The sequence below is a fragment of the Gossypium arboreum genome, chromosome 1 (assembly GCF_025698485.1).
Source record: "Gossypium arboreum isolate Shixiya-1 chromosome 1, ASM2569848v2, whole genome shotgun sequence".
NCBI lineage: Eukaryota > Viridiplantae > Streptophyta > Magnoliopsida > Malvales > Malvaceae > Gossypium > Gossypium arboreum.
Window position 1 is genome coordinate 60,846,589 of NC_069070.1, and position 22,342 is coordinate 60,868,930.

Genomic DNA, 22,342 nt, shown 5'->3' on the forward strand with positions numbered 1-22,342 from the left:
GATATTTACTTGTTGATTTCTGTATGAATACCAGAACTGATTCACATCATCGCTTATATTTCTTTGTACATCATCTTTACTCATTGACTCTTCTATGCATCGATGAAAACACATCATCTAAATTCAATATTAATAAATATAATGAGTTCATAAACCTTTCACATTTCATTCATAAACTTAAATATGAATTTCACAAGTTTCTTTGATTCAATGCTTATATAACCCATGTACATACCTGTATCTTCCTGTATATAACTCTTACTTTATCATAACTTTGGCATATCTGTTATCCATTTGTAATATTTTTGGATACTCGAAAACTCGCACACTTAATGCCAAAAAAATAGCCGAAGCTATATCAATCTTGTACACTAAGTGCCAATATGTATATATAGCCAGAGCTATCTCAATCACGCACACTAAGTGCCAATATATGTATATAACTGAAGTTATCTGGTCTCGCACACTTAATGCCAATATATTTAGCCTAAGCTATCTCAGTCTCACACACTAGTTGCAATATATAACCAAATCGTCGTCAAACATGTCTATAATCTCGTATTCACATTTTAGACAATATTAAAGCATTTAAAACATCATTATATCAATACTTATTACATACGAACTTACCTCGATCGTCAGAATGACGAAATGGATTGACTAGTTTGAATCTTTGCTTTTCCTTCGATCTAGACCCGCACGGGGCTTAGCTTGCTCTAAATAATAAAATTCAATCCATTTATTATACATTCTAGACAATTAGGCCCAAAATACACAATTTTACAAAATTACACTTTTGCCCCTATTATTTAACATTTTTGCAATTTAGTCCTTATCACATAAAATCACAAATTTATGCAATTTCATCCTACCCATGCTTAGCCAAATTTTTCTTACTGTCTTAGCAGCCCATATTTTCTATATAATCACACTCTTAACCACATAATTTCAATATTTCACAATTTAATCCCTATTTTGCATTTTTACTCAAAATCACTTAATAAAACTTGTTAATCTAACTTCAAACTTTAATAGTCTATCATATAACATCTAAAAAACCAGGCATTAAACAATGGCATCATTCAAAATCTATAACATTTTCAAAAACAGAGATACGGGCTAGCTAGATTAAGCTGCAACGAGTTCAAAAACGTAGAAATCATTAAAACCGAATCAAAATCGCTTACTATTTTCTAGATGAGATTGACAAAACTTTCAAGCTTTAAAAATGGCTTCCTAAGCCCTAACATTTGGTGGAGATGATAATGGATGATGACAGAAATTTTGTTTTATTTATTTTAACCTTTAATAACCAATTTACCAAATTAACCTTAAAGCCAAATCATAATTTCAATATTGCCACACCATGACATTCCACTATCAACATTTATGGCTATTTATGATGCAAGTGCTCACAATTTCTTTCTATAGCCATTTGGTGCATTTAACTATAGAACTCAAGTTTTGCGGTTTAGTCCTTTTAACCGAATTAACGGCTCAAACGGTAAAATTTCTTTACGAAATTTTCACACGAACATTCAATAATACTGTAAACCTTAATAAAATAATCAAATAAACATTTTGACTTCAGATTGTGGTCTTGAAACCATTGTTCTGGTTAACCCTAAAAACGAGTTGTTACAATAACTGTGAGTTTTAATGCAATTTATATTATCTTGTATTTATATCGTTGGATTTGGTAAATTATTGGTAAGAGTTACTTATTATGCTCATATAGACTTACTAAGCTATATAGCTTACCCCCTTCCTTTCCCATGTTTTATAGTGCCGTCATACTAGCTCGAGTTGGAGATCGCCGGAGATCCTATCACACTATCCAGCTATCATTTTGGGTATTGATGAATTCAAGTATTTTGAGTTATGGCATGTATATAGACTCGGTCATTTTGTTATATGCGGCATATGATTTTAGCCAATGTAATGGCTTGTAATCGTCAAAGGCTTGTTTTGTTATTTGGCCATGTAAGTTGGCTTATATTAGTAACATGGTTGTAAGCCTAAGTATATTCATATATGTGTCAATGTCTATGGTGATATGGTCATGGTATGCTTGGTGAATGTGAAATATTTGGAAATGTGATTTATGGCATGGTTGTGTAATGTCTGGAATTGTGACATATTGATGAGATGAAGAATTTGAGTATAATTGGGTAACTAGATAGTAATTGAATGAAGCCTAATGAATGTGAGATTTGTATGTTTGATTTAAGCTTAATAAATGTAGTGAATATGTTAGATAAAGATATGAAGTTGATATGTTTTAACTATGAATGTGGATGTTTTGGTTGCCTAAGTATGTATTGTTTTGTGCCTTTGAATTGGGGTAAGTGTATGTCTGAATAAGGGTGGCAGATGGCTTGGTAAATAGCCTTAGTATTGTCCACACGGGTAGACACACGGGCGTGTGTCTAGGCCGTGTGTGACACACAGTCAGCCCCATAGGCGTGTAATCCGACTGTGTGTCCCCTGCACCTAAATTGTTACAAAACAGAATGCTCAATATCGAGCACATGGGCATGAGACACGGCTGCGTGTCTCAGCCATGTAAAGGACACGGCCTTAGGACACGAGCATGTGTCTTGGCTGTGTGATTTCAATTTGCTATTGGGTGACAAACAAATAGTTACACAGGGTTGGGACACGGGCGTGTGTGACCATACAGGCATGTCCCAAGCCACACGGGTTTGTGACCCTTATTTTAGCAAAATAATTTTCTAAGTGTCATAAAATTTTCTAAAGTTCTCATTAGTCTCGAACCGCTTACAAAGCATGTTTTGGGCCTCGTTGGCTCATTTTAGGGACGATGTGATTGATTGTTAAAAAGTTTAATTTAGTGCCAGATTTACAACTCGAAATGTATGTTTTCTTATGTTTACGTCCAGTAATACCTCGTACCCTGTTTCGGTGTCAAATACGGGTAAAGGGTGTTACAACCGATACCAATAGCTCCATACAGAATGGATCTGATAGAGTTGAAAGAGTTGAAGTCTCAGTTGCAAGATTTAACAAATAGAGATTTTGCATGACCTAGTTTTTCGCCCTGACGTGCACCAGTTCTGTTCGTAAAGAAGAAAGATGGATTGATGAGATTATGTATTGACAATCATCAGCTCAACAAGGTTACGGTTAAGAATAAGTATCCGTTGTTGAGAATTGATGATTTGTTTGATCAGTTGAAAGAAGCAATAGTATTTTTAAAGATTAATCTGCGGTCTGGTTATTATCAATTACGAGTTAAAGATTTGGATGTGCCGAAGACTGCGTTCAGAACAAGGTACTGGCATTATAAATTTCTTGTTATGCCTTTCGGATTAACTAATGCTCCTGCAATTTTTATGGATTTAATGAATTGGATCTTTAGACTGTATTTGGATAGATTTGTTGTTATATTTATCAATGACATTCTGATCTATTCCCGAGATGAGTCTGAGCATGCTGAACATTTGAGAATTGTGTTACAGACATTGAGAGATAAGAAATTGTTTGATAAATTTAGCAAATGCGAGTTTTGGCTCCAAGAAGTTGGATTTTTGGGACATATTATTTTAGCGAAAGGTATCTGAGTTGATTCGAGTAAGATTTCAACAATTGTTGACTGGAAACCACCAAGAAACGTATCCGAAGTTAGAAGTTTTCTAGGATTGGCTGGCTACTATCGGCATTTTGTAAAAGAATGGATGATTGTAACACCGATAACTCATTTACTACAGAAATATGTGAAATTCGAATGGTCTAAGAAATGTCAATAGAGTTTTGAACAGTTGAAAGTATTGTTAACTGAATCACCAGTTCTAGTTCAACTTGAGTCGGGTAAAGAGTTTGTGATTTTTAGTGACACGTCATTAAACGGTTTGGGATGTGTTTTAATGCAAGAGGGTAAAGTGATAGCTTATGCTTCCAGACAGTTAAAGTCGCATAAAAAGAATTATCCGACGCACAACTTAGAATTGGCCACTATTGTTTTCGTATTGAAAATTTGACGACATCATGTATACGGTGAGAAGAGCTATATCTTTACCGACCACAAGAGTTTGAAGTATATAATGACTCAGAAAGATTTAAATTTACAACAACGAAGATAGCTCGAGTTGTTGAAAGATTATGAGTTAGTGATTGATTAACATCCGGGGAAAGCGAATGTAGTCGCGGATGTTCTGAGTAGAAAATCTTTATTTGCTTTGCGAGCGATGAACACACAGTTAACTTGGTCTGATGATGGTTCAATTTTAGCTAAGTTAAAAACTAAACCGTTATTTCTTCAGCAAAATTGTGAAGTTCAGAAGTGTGATAACGAATTGTAAGCTAAAAGAGTACAATGCGAGTCGACTATTAATTCAGAATATCAGATCAAATCCAATGATTCGAAATAAAATTTGTGTACCAAAGAATTCTGAGCTTATTCAAAAAATTCTACATGAAACACACAGTGGTTGTTTATCTGTTCATCTAGGGAGTACTGAAATGTACAATGATTTGAAACAGTTGTATTGGTGGTCGAGCATGAAATGAGACATTTTAGAGTTTGTGTCGAGATGCTTGGTTTGTCAACAAGTCAAAGCTGAACATCAAGTGTCTTCGGGATTATTACAGCCTGTGATGATACCAAAGTGGAAATGGGATAGAGTTACGATGGGCGTATGTCCCTTGTATTTTGAAAAATTTTCTAAGTTTTCTGAAAATTTCCTGAGATGTCGGTTTAGTCCCAAACCACTTCTAAAGCATGTTTTCGGCCTCGTAGGCTCATATTAGGGACTTGATGAATGTTTGTGAATGACTTGTAATTGAAATTGATAATTGTATGATAAATGTATGTTCGATGGTGATATAAGTCCGGTAATGCTCCGCAACTTTATTCCGGCGACAGATACGGGTTAGGGGTGTTACACTATCTATATAATAACAACCCTTACTCCTTTGTTGTGGGCCTACTCCAGGGCATGTCTACTTGCCATAACTTAGTCCTCAATGATTTTTGCAAGTAAAATAAAATGTAGAAGAAAATATTGGCTTCTTAATTACCTAAAATTTAACTAATCTTAAGTTACATTATATGGATAGATTATAATGCGAGAAGACAACTTACATTAGTAAGTAATCTAAATTTCCCATAGTCTGCAGATTTAGGTTGAGCAAATGACTCAATAGTGGACTATTATGTCGTTTATAAGTCCAATTTGGGAGATAGTTTGTTTTGGCTATTGAAGTTGGATTAACTCCCAGAAATAGAGACATATATGTAATTATTTGAGCTGACAATACATTATACAGGACCCAAGTTGAATTTGTTGTAGATCTGTTTATAGATTAATTCACTTGTGACATTCATGGTGTGACTTACCTAAATATTGAGTAAGTGAATGACCATGTGCATGTAACTCATGTGCTTTGAGATATTGAAAACTTGTGCTCCCATGATAGTGGACCAAAAGTTGGTATGTTAGTTTTTAACATGAACACTTGTCTGGAATAATAAACGATTGAACAATGATAAATAGTGTATGAGTTATTGTTTGTAAAAAAATGCATTTTCTTGAGAGGACAAGAGATGATTGGGAAATTAATTTAATTTTTTAATTATTATTTATTTGTATGAAATTTAATAATTGAGTCAAAGTGAAAATTAATAATTAGTCATTGTATTTATAATTAGGCAATTAAATTAAATTTAGGCATAGATTCTATTATGATAAAGTCGTCAAAATTTTAATAGAATTATATTTGGGTTTTGTAAATAATTCAATTGGATTGATTAATTAAATAAATAAAATAAAATAATTATTAATGGATAGAAAAATTAAGTATTGGGTTGGATACTTATTTGAGTTTATTTTTATGAGTATCAAAATTTGACAATACTGAATGACATATTTTTGTGTATTAATTACATATTTATTTTGAGTATGATCCTACTAATTTGAACTATTTATGGTTTTTTATCTTGTAGGGACTAAATTGAAGGCAAAAGGAAATTTAGGGGCAACAAATGTGATTTAAAGATAAAATGGGCAGAATGCAAAATAGGAAAGAAGTGGAGCCGAAAATATAAGGTGTGGAAGACTTGGGGGCAAAAGTGCAAAGAAGAGATTTTATAAATACAAGACTCTATTTAAATTTTAATTATATTAGGATAATTGTTAAGATTATTATTTAGATTTAATTTTACCTTTTATCTTTATTTATCTTTAGAATTTAATTAGAAATAGGTAGGTTTTTTAAGTACTATAAATAGGAGATGGAGTGACACAAATTTCACTCTTCTTTTCTGAAAACACTTCCTCTCCCAAAAAGCTTAACCTTTGTTCCTTCCATATTATTTAATAAAATTCCATTTTTATTAAGTTCATTTCTTTTTCCCTAAAAAGCATGAGCCACTAAATTTATCTAGCCAAAGGTTGTCGAGATCCCCCAAAAAGGCTTCATGAGCCTTAGAATCCGCGCGTAACCTTCTCAACGAGTATTCATCGTTTCTCCGCATTACGGGACTGACGCTTCTGTCCATATCCCTCCAAAGGTGATCTTTTCAACTTGTGCAAAGAACGGCCGCTTTATATGTTTTGGGAAGGTTGCACAATCGGTTCATTAGCCTACTGCGTCAGTGGTTGTCGAGCCTAAGAGACAAAATGGCATGGCATTCGCTATTGATAAGTGATGATCTAGTGTAAAATGGTCCCATAAAAGCGACGGTTAGCTAGAGTCAGATTCCTTTAAATTGTAAGTCTAAAATCTAAGTGGAGCTGGTGGTTGTAGGCATCCTCTTCCACTATAACTGGCTTATTTTGTTTGAGAAGGATCACTTAAAAGCTTAAGATTGAACCTAAGGCGGATCAAGACAACCGAAGGCTGGAATCTCTCCATAAAAAAACTCTCTTTCCTCAACTCTGTTTATCTTTACAATTTTAATTTTAATTTTCGCAATTTCAATTCAATCAAACTTTTAATCCTGTTTTTTTTCCCTGGTACCCAGGTTTTCTTAGGCACGACTCTGTCTGGGATCTCGAGGAACAAGAACTTGTGCAAATCCAGTCCCTGAGAATTTGACCCTACTTCCCTTATATTATTCTTTTCATTATTTTATAGGGATATGATATTTTTGGTGCTCTTAACGACGTATCAAAATTAAAAAGTAAATTAATTAGACTCAATATAAAACTGCCCAGCTAGCCCACAAGAGGACTAATTGTTGCGGTACAAGTATTCCCCAATACTTGTTGTTGGCTTTAAGGTGCCATAGTTCGAGTAGGACTCACTTTTTATTGAGTAATTATTATGTTGGGTAAACTACACAGATAACCACTCAACTATCAAAAACTTTCATTTTAAGTACTCAAAAAAAAAAGTTACAATTTAAGCACCCGCGTTACATAGTTCTGTCATTTTGGTTACTCCTATTAAAATCACAAACGACAAGTTGACGTGACAGTTAAAAATCGGTATAATAATAAATTTAGCCCTCAACTTTTATATATTATACCGATTAAGTCATAATTTAAAAAAATTATCCCTCAAAATTTACAAATGGTCTCAATTTTTTGTAGGGGTTAAGAACTTCCAATCCATTGTCCCATTACTAAGTAACAAATTTAGCCCACCACGAGGTATTTAATTAGAACTAAAATGATAAATTTTATAAATACTGAGGGCTAAATTTGTTAATTTTTTATATTTAGAATCTGTGACAGCCTTAAAACGACCCTAGTCGGAATGTGGTTTCGGGACCACAAAACCGAGGCATAAAAATAATTTAATATTTATTTTATTTCCTATAATGTGTGTTAACTCATGTGTGACATTTTTGATGTTTTGATTTAGAGCTATAAATGTGAATTTCACTAGAAAGGACCTAGTAGTAAACTTTGAAAGTATGATGGGGAAATGTGTGATGACTAATTAAAGCATGCATGCAAAACAATGGACTTGCATGTCAAATTTTCCCCCCCCAATAGCTAGTGGCCGGCCATGACAAGGAATTATGGGCAAAATCATGTCATGAAACATGTTTGGTAAGTGGGTTATGTTGGAATGAATAACATAAGGAGTATGGAATAAAAAAAAAATGTGTGTGTGAAGGCTTCTCTCCCTCCCCATTGCCGTGTAGGTAGGAAAGAAAACAAAAAAATTTTGTTCATCCATTTCACTCTCTTTTTGGCCGAAAATACTAAGGATAAGGAAGGAGTTTTGCTTCATGCTTGGTTTGGAAGAGGATTAGAAGGGGTTTGGCTATACTTGGATCAAGATTAAGGTATGTTTGATGTTGTGCCATGAGATCCATGCATGTTTTTGGTTGCTAACTTGATGTTCTTATTAGCCCATGGTTCAAAGCTTTGTTATATCATGGGGATGGTATTTGGCCAAGGTGGATTTTGAGTTAGTGCCATTTTATGTTAAATATGAAGTTTGATGATGATACATGTGATGGTGGATTGAGGACTCTTAGATTTTCTTTAAGCATTTTTGAATGAGATACTAAGTTCTTTGTGTAATCATGACCAAAATTATGGTGTCGTGATGTATTCGGCCATGGTACATCCATAAGTGTGATTTATGCTCACTGCATGGAAAGTAAGATTTGTGTTTCGAAATCATGTTCATGTTTAGTTACAATCAACTTGAGATTCGGCTCTAGCATATATATATGTATATATGTTTGAGCATGATGTATTGGTATGACATATATATACTATCTCAAGGTATATACTTACTTATGATGATGTTTGGTTATGAAGGAAATGATAGATGTGTATTGAGTTACAATATGGAATGCATTAGTTAGTAAAATGTATGCTGTTTTGTGTGGTAATAAGTGTATAATTGGCCTCAACATGGACATGCATATTCGCCACATGAGGGGAAATTGGTGTGCATGCATTCGGTTAGAGGCAAGCATATTGATGCCTATTCTTGGCTTAGAAAATTGCTAAGAGGAATATTAACTAATGTGTTGAGTTCGATTCATGATTCGTACATATGCGACTTTGATGCCTAATGAGTATATATATTGGCTAAGTACCTTGAATTCCTCTTCGATGCTCAAATGATTAAATCAATTTATTTGTCAAATTAAGCTCAAGAGCAAAGGGAGCTAAATCCGATAAAGGGAAGGAAAAAGTAGTCGAGTAGCATTTCGAAATCGCTCGACAACATCCAAGGTAAGTACTTGAGTAATAGAGCTTAAATTCGAATTGATTAGATCAAGTTTAAAGCAAATTAAAATCATGCTCTTTGTGTGTGGCTATTGAGCGAAATTTCAAGTGTGAATAGTGCCTTGTGTTTGAGTTTTGCTAATGAAAATGAAATACTGAATGTGTCATAATTTATTGATAATTGTGCTCGGTTATTGAATGATGTCCGGCTAAGTCCGAAGGCTTTGTGCTAAGTGACTATATCTGGACTAGGATCCGAAGGCATTCGTGCGAGTTAATAAATCCGAGCTAAGCCGAAGGCATTTGTGCAAGTTACTAAACCGGGTTAAGTCCGAAGGCATTTCGGCGAGTCACTATAACCGGGTTCGTCCCAAGGCATTTGAGCGAGTCGTTATATCCGGTTAAATTCTGAAGGTATGTGATTCGAGAATGAGCGATCTTGCTATAAAATTTTCAGTTAATACGCTTGAAAAATTCCAGCAATGAGGTATGTTCAGTATGTGCTTGAATTAGTTGATTCCTTGAATAATATTCGCTCGATCGAGTAATGGGTTTCCGGTATTTGGCTAAGATGATCCCTTATGTATGAACATAGGGGTTGGAATGTGAAATGAGTATGATATTGAGAATTTGTGCATATGAAATTATCCGTTAGCTTTATGAATGCTATGCTTTTGTTGTGCTGGAATCTCTTGCTCAAACTAAGCATAAATTGCTTACTCCGTCTTCTCTGTTTCTCTGTTTTATAGATTTTGCTCGTTAGCTATCGGATTCGGGATCATCGAAGTCGAAGTCATCCACACTATCAAAGCCCCCATTTTGGTACAATTTTGGTTGAACTTTGAAATGGCATGTATAGGACCACCCTTTTGTTGAAGGTCATGTACCTTTCGGTTTTGTGTAAACTTGGATGGCCATGCGAAAATGGCTTATATACGTTTTTAGCCTAGTACCATAATCGTTTGTTTGTTGATCATTATGAGGTATGGAATTGTTTTGAAACAATTAGCCATTGGGATGGTTAATCATGATCACACTTTGTGCTATGTATGCAAAAGGGGCCAATTGAATCATGGAAATCATGAAATAGGTAAAGCCTACCTTAAAGGTAGATGCTGACAGCAGTAGTGATGTGTATGTGAAAAATCACTAAAAATAATAGGAATATTATTAAATAGTGAATAAATTATGTAAACGAACTTTGATGAATCTACTTTCATGTGGAAGAAACGAAACAGTCATATGAGTTATATGTTAAGAGATATTAAAGTTCTCGTGAAACAGGGCCAGAACGGTTTCTGGATCCCCTGTTCCGACTTTGGAAATTCATTGTAAATTAACCAGAGATAATTAGGAGTCATTCCATATATTTATAGATTCCTCTCTGAGTCTAGTTTCTATAGAAACAAACGGCATCAGTATTAAAGCCCTGTACAAGGAGATATTCAATTTGTAACGCACGAAGGTCAGTGTAGTCAAACCCTGGGATAGGGGAGACTTTAACTAATAAACTGTACTAATTGGCTCGACCAAAAATTCTATAAAAAAATCTGTAGATGGAAATATGAGTCTAGTTTCAGGGAAAAATTACGAAACAAATTTTCGAGCTTTGAAACTCAAGATATGATTTTTAAGGCGACAGTGACGCGGTGACCAGCTAGTCTGGAAATTTCTAAATGGACTGTGAAAATAGTTAAGTCTGTGTGCACCTTGTGTCCAATTTCGGTAACGGACTCGGGTACGGGGTGTTACAATTTTATTGGTATCAGAGCTACAGTTTAGTCAATTCTAGGACTATCGTAATGCGTTTGGGTCTAGCTATACATGCCATTTTATGTGATTATTTGATAATATGGTGATTTCTGACGTTTGAATTTGTGTTTATTTATAGTAATGGATCCCGATCCCAACCGAAGCGATAGTGATGATGTGGAGAGTGTGGCGCTGCTCAAGACAAGGGACAGCGCCGCGGACTCTCAACCTATTACTAGCAATCCGAATGATGAGGCTAGGCAAGCCTTTTATAGCGTGATGAATGATTGGTTCAACCAATACATTCGAACTAATACTATTGTTCCACAACCTCCATTCCCAACAAACACACCCCGCACCTACAATGCCTCGTAACCGACCAAATAAGGTCGAATAAGCCCCAGTTGATGAATCCGAAAACACGGGCTCTGAATTCAAAGCTACGGATAACGACGATGCTGAGCAAGCTGAATTTTGGTTGGACAACACTATCTGGGTACTCGATGAGCTATCTTGTACACCCGATGAATGCCTAAAGTGTGCTATCTCCTTGCTACGTGATTCTGCCTACTATTGGTGGAGCACTCTGACTTCTGTTGTGCCCCGAGAGCAAGTAACTTGGGAATTTTTCCAAACTGAGTTTCGAAAAAAGTATATCAGTTAGAGATTTGTTGATCAAAAACGAAAGGAATTTCTTGAGCTTAAGCAAGGTTCTATGTCAGTTACTGATTACGAGCGAAAATTTGTTAGACTTAGTAGATACGCTCGGGAATGTGTTTCGTCCGAGGCTGTCATGTGTAAATGCTTCGAGGATGGGCTGAATGAAGACATAAAAATGTTCGTTGGCATTCTTGAAATACGAGAGTTCGTAGTACTTGTCGAGCGAGCTTGTAAAGCCGAAGAGCTTAGAAAAGAAAAACAAAAAGTTGATGTGGGAATTGGAGAGTTTCGTAAAAGATCCTCGGGAAAGTCTCTTCAACATGCATCGAAGAAATTTAGAGATGATGTGGGCAAGTCTAGAGGCACTCCGGGCCTTTTTAGACGAGATCGTGATCGACCCCCTGTGGGTACACGAGGCACTTCGGTCGCCAGTGTTGGGAATGAACGTCGAGACAGAACGGAGTGTCAGCATTGTGGCAAATGGCATTCTGGAAGCTGTAGGTTCCGTGACCGCTCCTGTTACAAGTGCGGATCGGTCGACCACTTTATTAAAGATTGCCCGAGGTTGCCTGAACAAAATACAAATCAGAGTGGGAAACCGGGTGCTACCACTGCTCGAGGTAGACCATCTGGAAATACGGGCAATGCTAGTGGTGGTCAGAGAGGATCTAGAGATGCTACGACCAGATCCGAGGCTCGCGCTCCTGCTAGGGCTTATGCCATACGCGCACGTGAGGATGCTTCCTCGCCAGATGTTATTACCGGTACTTTCACTCTCTTTGATACTAATGTGATTGCTTTAATTGACCCTGGTTCTACTCACTCTTATATATGCGAAACCTTAGCATCCAAGAAGACTTTACCTATTGAGTCTCATCGAGTTCGTAATTCGGTGTCAAATCCCTTGGGTCGTTACGTCTTTGGTCGACAAAGTGTGTAAGAAATGTCCCTAGTAATTCGAGATTCTGCTTTTCGCGGACTTGATGCTTTTGCCGTTCGATGAATTTGATGTTATTCTTGGGTTGGATTGGTTGACCGTGCATGATGCGGTTGTGAATTGCAAAAGCAAGACTATTGATTTAAGGTGCGCAAATAACGAGATGATCCGAGTTGAATCTACGGACTTAAAGGGTTGCCGTTGTAATATCATCAATGTTGGCCCGAAATATGTAAGAAAGGTGCGAAGCATACCTTGCGTATGTACTTGATGATAAGGAGTTAAGTAAAACCGAATCTGCGGTGGTTTGTGATTACCGGATGTTTTTCCGAAGAATTACCGGGTTTGCCACTGTTCGGAGATAGAGTTTGGTATTGAGCTTGTACAGGACCACACCGATTTCGATAGCTCCGTATCGTATGGCACCAACGAAATTAAAGGAGTTGAAAGCTCGGTTGCAAGAGTTGGTGGATAGAGGTTTTGCTCGCCGAGTTTTTCACCTTAGGGTGCACCGGTGTTGTTTGTGAAAAGAAGGATGGAACTATGAGGTTGTGCATCGACTATCGCCACTTAATAAAGTGACAATAAAGAACAAATATCCGCTATCACGATCGATGATTTGTTCGATCAACTGAAGGAGCCTCGGTGTTCTTAAAATAGATTTGAGATCGGGCTATTATCGCCATGAATCCAAGATTCGGATATATCCAAAACTGCCTTCAGAACGAGATGTGGTCACTACGAGTTCTTAGTGATGCCGTTTGGGCTCACTAATGCCCCTGCGGTATTTATGGATTTGATGAATCGGATCTTCACACCGTATTCGGATCGGTTCGTAGTTGTGTTCATTGACGACATCTTGGTCTATTCAAGAGATGAGACCGAACATGCGGAGCACCTGAGAGTAGTGTTGCAAGTTTTACGGGACAAGCAGTTATACGCTAAGTTCAAAAAGTGCGAGTTACGGTTAGAGAGGTTAGCTTCTTGGGTCATGTGGTATCTGCATTGGGTATTCGAGTCGACCCGAGTAAAATTTCAGCTATACTTAACCGGAAGCCTCGAGGAATATTACCGAGGTTCGAGCTTTTTGGGGCTTGCCGGTTACTACCGACGGTTTGTAAAAGGATTCTCAATGATAGCCACACCCATGACGTAAACCGCTTGTAAAGATGTCAAGTTTGAATGGACGGAAAAGTGTCGAAAAGTTTCGATCAATTGAAAACTCATTTGACGGAAGCTCCAGGTTTAGTGCGGCCGAATCGGCAAAGAGTTTGTCATCTATAGTGACGCCTCCCTACTTGGGTTAGGTTGCGTATTGATGCAAGAAGGTCGAGTTGTGGCCTACGCGTCGAGACAATTAAAGCCACATGAGAAAAATTATCCGACCCATGATCTCGAATCGGTCGCCAACGATTCGCTTTAAAGATATGGCGACATTACTTATTTGGTGAGAAGTGCCATGTGTACTCGGATCCCAAAAGTCTCAAATATTTGATGACTCAAAGAGACTTAAATCTACGACAAAGACGTTGGCTCGAGTTGTTAAAAGATTATGAGCTCGTCATTGATTATCACCCGGGAAAGGCTAATGTGGTTGCGGACGCCTTAAGCCGAAAATCGCTGTTTGCTTTACGAGCAATGAATGTACACCTGTCTATTCTACCCGACAATGTGTTAGTAGCCGAATTAAAGGCCAAACCATTGTTAACTCATCAAATTCGTGAGGCTGAGAAAGTTGACGATGAGTTGCTTGCAAAACGGGCTGAGTGTGGTCCGAACAAGGAATCGGAGTTTCAAATTGATGATGACGATTGTTTGAGGTTCAGAAGTCGTCTGTGTGTTCCAAAGAATTCGGAACTCATTTTGATAATTCTGAACGAAGCCCATTGTAGCCGAATGGCAATTCACCCGGGGAGTACGAAGATGTACAACGATTTGAAATGTCGGTTTTGGTGGCATGGTATGAAACGAGACATCTCCGACTTTGTTTCGAGATGTTTAATATGTCAACAAGTGAAAGCAGAACATCAAGTGCCTTCAGATTACTTCACCGATCACGATACCCGAATGGAAATGGGATCGAGTCACAATGGACTTTGTGTCCGATCGCCATTGTCGCAAGTAAGAAGGATGCGATTTGGGTTGTTGTTGATAGACCGACTAAGTCGGCTCACTTTATCCTGTCGCACGGATTTCATTGGATAAACTAGCTGAATTGTACGTTTCTCGGTTGTGAGATTACACGGGTACCGATTTACTTGTGTCGGATAGAGATCCGAGGTTCACCTCGCGATTTTGGAAGAAATTGCAAGAAGCTTTGGGTACCAAGTTGCATTTCAAGACCGCCTTTCACCCTCAAACCGATGGTCAATCCGGCGGATAATTCAGATACTTGAGGATATGTTGAGATGTTGCATTCTCGAGTTCGGTGGTTCATGGGAGCGGTATTTACCTTTGATTGAATTCGCACAACAATAGTTTTCAATCAAGTATTAAGATGGCGCCTTACGAGGCTTTGTATGGGCGTAAATGCCGTACACCATTGTTTTGGACCGAGCTCGGTGAAAACAAAATTTTTGAGTGGATTTGATTAAAGATGTTGAGCGAAGGTAAAGGTAATTCGTGAAAGTCCGAAGGCGCCACAGATCGTCGTAAATCGACGCGGATTTGAAACGAAAGGACATTGAGTATCGTGGGAGATAAAGTGTTTCTTAAAGTTTCGCCTTGGAAAAGATACTCAGATTCTACCGTAAGGGCAAGTTGAGCCCGAGATTCATTGAGCCGTCGAAATCTCGAACGAGTTGGCCCGATTCATGTATCATTTGATTTTGCCCCCTGAACTCGAAAAGATTCACAACGTCTTCCACGTTGCTATAGATCTGATCCGTCGCACGTAATTAGTCCATCAGAGGTTGAAATTCAAGCCGATATGAGTTATGAAGAAGAACCAATTCGTATCCTAGCTCGTGAAGTAAAAGAGTTGCGAAACAAAAGGGTTCCGCTAGTGAAAGTGTTATGGCTCAAACACGGAATAGAAGAAGCTACTTGGGAACCCGAGAACTCTATGAAAGAGCGATACCCAAATCTATTTACCGGTAAGATTTTCGGGGACGAAAATTTCTTAAGTGGGGGAGAGTTGTGACAGCCTTAAAACGACCCTAGTCGGAATGTGGTTTCGGGACCACAAAACCGAGGCAAAAAATAATTTAATATTTATTTTATTTCCTATAATGTGTGTTAACTCATGTGTGACATTTTTGATGTTTTTATTTAGAGCTATAAATGTGAATTTCACTAGAAAGGACCTAGTAGTAAACTTTGAAAGTATGATGGGGAAATGTGTGATGACTAATTAAAGCATGCATGCAAAACAATGGACTTGCATGTCAAATTTCCCCCAATAGCTAGTGGCCGCCATGACAAGGAATTATGGGCAAAATCATGTCATGAAACATGTTTGGTAAGTGGGTTATGTTGGAATGAATAAAATAAGGAGTATGGAATAAAATAAAAAAAATGTGTGTGTGAAGGCTTCTCTCCCTCCCCATTGCCGTGTAGGTAGGAAAGAAAACAAAAAAATTTTGTTCATCCATTTCACTCTCTTTTTGGCCGAAAATACTAAGGATAAGGAAGGAGTTTTGCTTCATGCTTGGTTTGAAAGAGGATTAGGAAGGGGTTTGGCTATACTTGGATCAAGATTAAGGTATGTTTGATGTTGTGCCATGAGATTCATGCATGTTTTTGGTTGCTAACTTGATGTTCTTATTAGCCCATGGTTCAAATCTTTGTTATATCATGGGGATGGTATTTGGCCAAGGTGGATTTTGAGTTAGTGCCATTGCATGTTAAATATGAAGCTTGATGATGATACATGTGATGGTGGATTGAGGACTCTTAGATTTTCTTTAAGCATTTTTGAATGAGATACTAAGTTCTTTGTGTAATCATGACCAAAATTATGGTGTCGTGATGTATTCGCCATGGTACATCCATAAGTGTGATTTATGCTCATTGCATGGAAAGTAAGATTTGTGTTTCAAATCATGTTCATGTTTAGTTACAATCAACTTGAGATTCGGCTCTAGCATATATATATGTATATATGTTTGAGCATGATGTATTGGTATGACATATATATACTATCTCAAGGTGTATACTTACTTATGATGATGTTTGGTTATGAAGGAAATGATAGATGTGTATTGAGTTACAATATGGAATGCATTAGTTAGTAAAATGTATGCTGTTTTGTGTGGTAATAAGTGTATAATTGGCCTCAACATGGACATGCATATTCGCCACATGAGGGAAATTGGTGTGCATGCATTCGGTTAGAGGCAAGCATATTGATGCCTATTCTTGGCTTAGAAAATTCGGCTAAGAGGAATATTAACTAATGTGTTGAGTTCGATTCATGATTCGTACATATGCGACTTTGATGCCTAATGAGTATATATATTGGCTAAGTACCTTGAATTCCTCTTTCGATGCTCAAATGATTAAATCAATTTATTTGTCAAATTAAGCTCAAGAGCAAAGGGGAGCTAAATCCGATAAAGGGAAGGAAAAAGTAGTCGAGTAGTCGTTTAAATCGCTCGACAACATCCAAGGTAAGTACTTGAGTAATAGAGCTTAAATTCTGAATTGATTAGATCATGTTTAAAGCAAATTAAAATCATGCTCTTTGTGTGTGGCTATTGAGCCGAAATTTCAAGTGTGAATAGTGCCTTGTGTTTGAGTTTTGCTAATGAAAATGAAATACGAATGTGTCATAATTTATTGATAATTGTGCTCGGTTATTGAATGATGTCCGGCTAAGTCCCAAGGCTTTGTGCTAAGTGACTATATCCGGACTAGGATCCAAGGCATTCGTGCAAGTTAATAAATCCGGGCTAAGCCCAAAGGCATTTGTGCAAGTTACTAAACCGGGTTAAGTCCCAAGGCATTCGGGCGAGTCACTATAACCGGGTTCGTCCCAAGGCATTTGAGCGAGTCGTTATATCCGGTTAAATTCCGAAGGTACGTGATTCGAGAATGAGCGATCTTGCTATAAAATTTTCAGTTAATACGCTTGAAAAATTCCAGCAATGAGGTATGTTCGTATGTGCTTGAATTAGTTGATTCCCTTCGAATAATATTCGCTCAGTCGAGTAATGGGTTTCCGGTATTTGGCTAAGATGATCCCTTATGTATGAACATAGGGGTTGGAATGTGAAATGAGTATGATATTGAGAATTTGTGCATATGAAATTATCCGTTAGCTTTATGAATGCTATGCTTTTGTTGTGCTGGAATCTCTTGCTCAAACTAAGCATAAATTGCTTACTCCGTCTTCTCTGTTTCTCTGTTTTATAGATTTTGCTCGTTAGCTATCGGATTCGGGATCATCAAGTCGAAGTCATCCACACTATCAAAGCCCCATTTTGGTACAATTTTGGTTGAACTTTGAAATGGCATGTATAGGACCACCCTTTTGTTGAAGGTCATGTACCTTTCGGTTTTGTGTAAACTTGGATGGCCATGCGAAAATGGCTTATATACATTTTTAGCCTAGTACCATAATCGTTTGTTTGTTGATCATTATGAGGTATGGAATTGTTTTGAAACGATTAGCAATTGGGATGGTTAATCATGATCACACTTTGTGCTATGTATGCAAAAGGGGCCAATTGAATCATGGAAATCATGAAATAGGTAAAGCCTACCTTAAAGGCAGATGCTGACAGCAGCAGTGATGTGGATGTGAAAAATCACTAAAAATAGTAGGAATGGTATTAAATAGTGAATAAATTATGTAAACGAACTTTGATGAATCTACTTTCATGTGGAAGAAACGAAACGGTCATATGAGTTGTATGTTAAGAGATATTAAAGTTCTCGTGAAACAGGTCCAGAACGGTTTCTGGATCCCCTTTTCCGACTTTGGAAATTCATTGTAAATTAACCAGAGATAATTAGGAGTCATTCCATATATTTATAGATTCCTCTCTGAGTCTAGTTTCTATAGAAACAAACGGCATCAGTATTAAAGCCCTGTACAAGGAGATATTCAATTCGTAACGCACGAAGGTCAGTGTAGTCAAACCCTGGGATAGGGGAGACTTTAACTAATAAACTGTACTAATTGGCTCGACCAAAAATTCTATAAAAAAATCTGTAGATGGAAATATGAGTCTAGTTTCAGGGAAAAATTACGAAACAAATTTTCGAGCTTTGAAACTCAAGATATGATTTTTAAGGCGACAGTGACGCAGTGACCAGCTAGTCTGGAAATTTCTAAATGGACTGTGAAAATAGTTAAGTCTGTGTGCACCTTGTGTCCGATTCCGGTAACGGACTCGGGTACGGGGTGTTACAGAATCAAATTGATAAAATGTGTAAACATTAGAGGGCTAATTTTGTTACTAGACCAATAAAAAAATGCCACATCAATCAGAGTGACTAAAAAATTTAATTTCAAAAAGTTTAGTGACTAAATTAAAAAAATTAATAGTTAGGTGACCAAAATAGAATGGAAAGCATAGTTGAGTGATCGTTTTATAATTTACCCATAAAAATAACGTTTAGCATTTTTCATGTCATAATTTACTAGAAAAATTAACAAAGGGACTAATTTACATATTTTAAAATGTATAAAGATTAATTTACCTAAGTTTAATTATAAAAGAAAGAGATAGAAATTGAAGTAGTTACATTTACAATTCAATCTCTACAACTCTAAAACTTCATTTCCTCCGGTCCAAGTTAAGCATCTAAATTTCTTATAAACAGAAGATTAACATCTTCTTCGATATTTCAAAATCTAATAACACCCCCCCCCCGCCAAAAAAAAAAAATACTTCAGATATATTAATAAAAAACCAATCTAATTAATAACTTAGTCAAGATTCTTACAAGCACATATCAATAATGAGAATTCACCTCTTTCTTGATGTTCTCCAAATTTGGCCTTTTTTTCTTCTAACCAAAGCCTGCTATCTAATCCGCTCCTTGTCCTAAACATGAAAACAGCACACTTTGATGTTCGGTTAAAGAGCCAATCATGCAAATCCCACATCATATCTATCAATAATCCATCCAAAAAGATCACTTGATTCCCTCTGAAATTCCACCTCAATCTCTTTACTTGAAACACCTTCTTTTTATCAATGGTGACACAAAATTCAGGGTTTCTCCAAACCTTTCGTTTTTCTTCATATTCTTCATTGCATTTGATTAAAATTTCATGAACCAATCCTTCCTCACAAAATTGAGCCTTGGTTGAATAAACGCTAGTGGTGCCTATGAAAACTTCAGTCCTTGAAACCAATGAAAAATTGGATGTTGCCTTTTCTTCATTGTTGGTATGAATTATATCCCCAAGAGATAAACAAAGTTGGGAGTCAACTAAAACAAAAAGTGAAAACCTGGTGCTTGGTTCGGGTCCATTCATATACTGAGCATTGGAAACATCCCAAAAGACTTCAATCTGTGAATTGCAAGCTTTGAAGGTTTTGCTGCCTTTGTTCTTTGAAAGATGGTAGGAATTGTGATCGAATTTCGATGGGGTTTCGCCAACCGCGATCGTTAGGCCTCGGCCTAGGAGATTGTTGCACCAGGTGAGGGCGATGAGGAGGTTTCTTTGAGAGGAGATTTTAGCTTTGTATATACATTTTACAGTGTTTGGAGTTGAAGGGGTATGGTTGGGGGTGAGACAAGGTTGATTTGATGGCCTTGAACAATAAGAATCCGACACTTTGATAGCATGTTCATTGTAACAAGATGCTATGCTCCTCATTGTAAAAGAAAATCCCAGAAAGAAATTGGAAATTTTAGGCCTTTCCCCCCCTCTTCTATTGGAATAAATGCTGGTGAGACAGAGGCTTAAAGAAAGGCGCCTTTTAACTCTTCCTTCCCTCAGCCACAAGAAAATTGACTCATTGTTTAGTTACTCTTCCTTGTCAATGGCTTTTAAAAGAAACACTTTGCAATAAGCAAGTAAACGGGACTTTAAAATTATTCTAATTAAACCTTTGAGCCTTTGGGTGTTTACTGCCAGTTTAGATCTGTCATGAAATATATATTACATGGCATTGACAATTTAGATTTAAAATGTTATAAAATATATAGCACTAAAACTTTAGTTTTCTTAAATTTTAATCATACAATTTATTTAAATAAATTAATTTTAAGTTTTTCATACAATATATACTCACATGTTTTTAAATATATTCAAATTTGAAATAACATTTAACAATCAAGCTGATGAGTAAGTTGACAAAATAACCTTATTAATATGATAATAATATTTTGAGAGCTATTTTAAATTTATATCCATTTGTAAATATTTAATACAATTAATCTTAGAAATATTAATTACTCTTAAAAGGATTGTTTATTTGAAAACTTTTTAACGGAATTTTCTTCTTAAAAGAATTGGAAGATGGAAGGTGGAAGAAATTGCTATTCTCTGTGTTATCCCATGTGGACAGTTTTCTTTTTTCAATTAATTGCTAGTGGAAAATGGAATTAAAATGTAAAAAAAAAAAAGAAAACAAAAAAACTGAAATCCATGTCCCTAGGTGAAGCCAGGAGTGTACATTAAATACGATTCTTCTTTAACCTTATAAATTTTGCATTCAATGAAAATTAAAGGCCAAACGTCATTTACTTTTTGTTCTTTAGCTTCATGTGCCTCTTGATTAGAATAATTAAGAATCTAATTAAATTAACATCAATTAAACTTTTGACCTTGATCATCCCACCATAAAAATATATAACTTTAAATTCTTAATAAAAAAACTGAATATAATATAGGATAAAAATGATGAGAATAATAATAACCAAGTTGAAGTTGAAGCCGTAAGGTAAAACAAAAGGAATTTGATGAACACATGGGATTGGGGGTTTACTGGGAATGCAATTGGGCCTCAATTGATGATAGTGATATTCTTTTGGTCCTACAAAATTAAAATCCGTCTTCAGATTCACCTACTAACAGCTATATAGTAAAGGCAACGATGGGTGAAGTTATCCCATTTACACCCCCACCCATCAGTTACAGAATATATCTCTACAACTCTTATTAATTTGTTGTTAAATTGCAATATAGCTCCCCATTTAATGATTACATATGCTAACCGTTTTTATCACGGTACTGAATTCTGTTTCGGTACTGTTTGTACCGGTCAGAACAATTCGTTTTGGTAGTAAACTGAAATAAACTTCAACTTTCGTTCCGGTGCAAATTCCGGTCTATACCGATGTTTATTGGTTGACTTTGTCTATACCGGCAGGTACCAAAAAAATTATTTTAAAATATATCTTAAATCTTAAATTTTTATAATTTATTTTAGATTTTTGAATTATGGATTATTGCATGCATAGTATGAGATGATCTTATTGTTTAATTTATTGTATAATTTTTTCATGTTTATGTTGATTTTGTTTGATGATGAATTGTATTTGTGGAGCTTATTAAAGAATATTTTATGTAATTTATGTGTATTTTATATTTGAAATTTATTTAATATCATTTTTGATATTTAAAAATATTTTTGTATACATATATCAAATATTTTTAAAAATAATGATAAATTCAAAACAATATACAAAAATAAACCGATATCAATATTTATCAATTCTAATAATGTAATATTCATAGATACAATACTTACTACTAAACAAAAAATCAATCGTCAATCGGGAATCCTTTTCACCACTAAGAATAGATTGTATTAAGATGATCTTCGAGTTTGATTGATATCTTTAGTTTATTAAATATTTTACTAATGATGGTAATTGTTGAAATTAACCTCCTCAAAAAAATATAATTTTATTAATCTTAACCTAT

General features: G+C 36.0%; 1 protein-coding gene across 1 annotated transcript; it reads right to left on the reverse strand.

The window, feature by feature from the left end:
- Positions 1–19,139: 19,139 nt before the first annotated feature.
- On the reverse strand, positions 19,140–20,534 carry LOC108482580 (uncharacterized). The gene has a single exon (XM_017785711.2). It carries the CDS (start codon positions 20,285–20,287, stop codon positions 19,388–19,390), a length of 900 nt encoding a protein of 299 aa, XP_017641200.1. The 5' UTR covers positions 20,288–20,534; the 3' UTR covers positions 19,140–19,387.
- Positions 20,535–22,342: the final 1,808 nt, after the last annotated feature.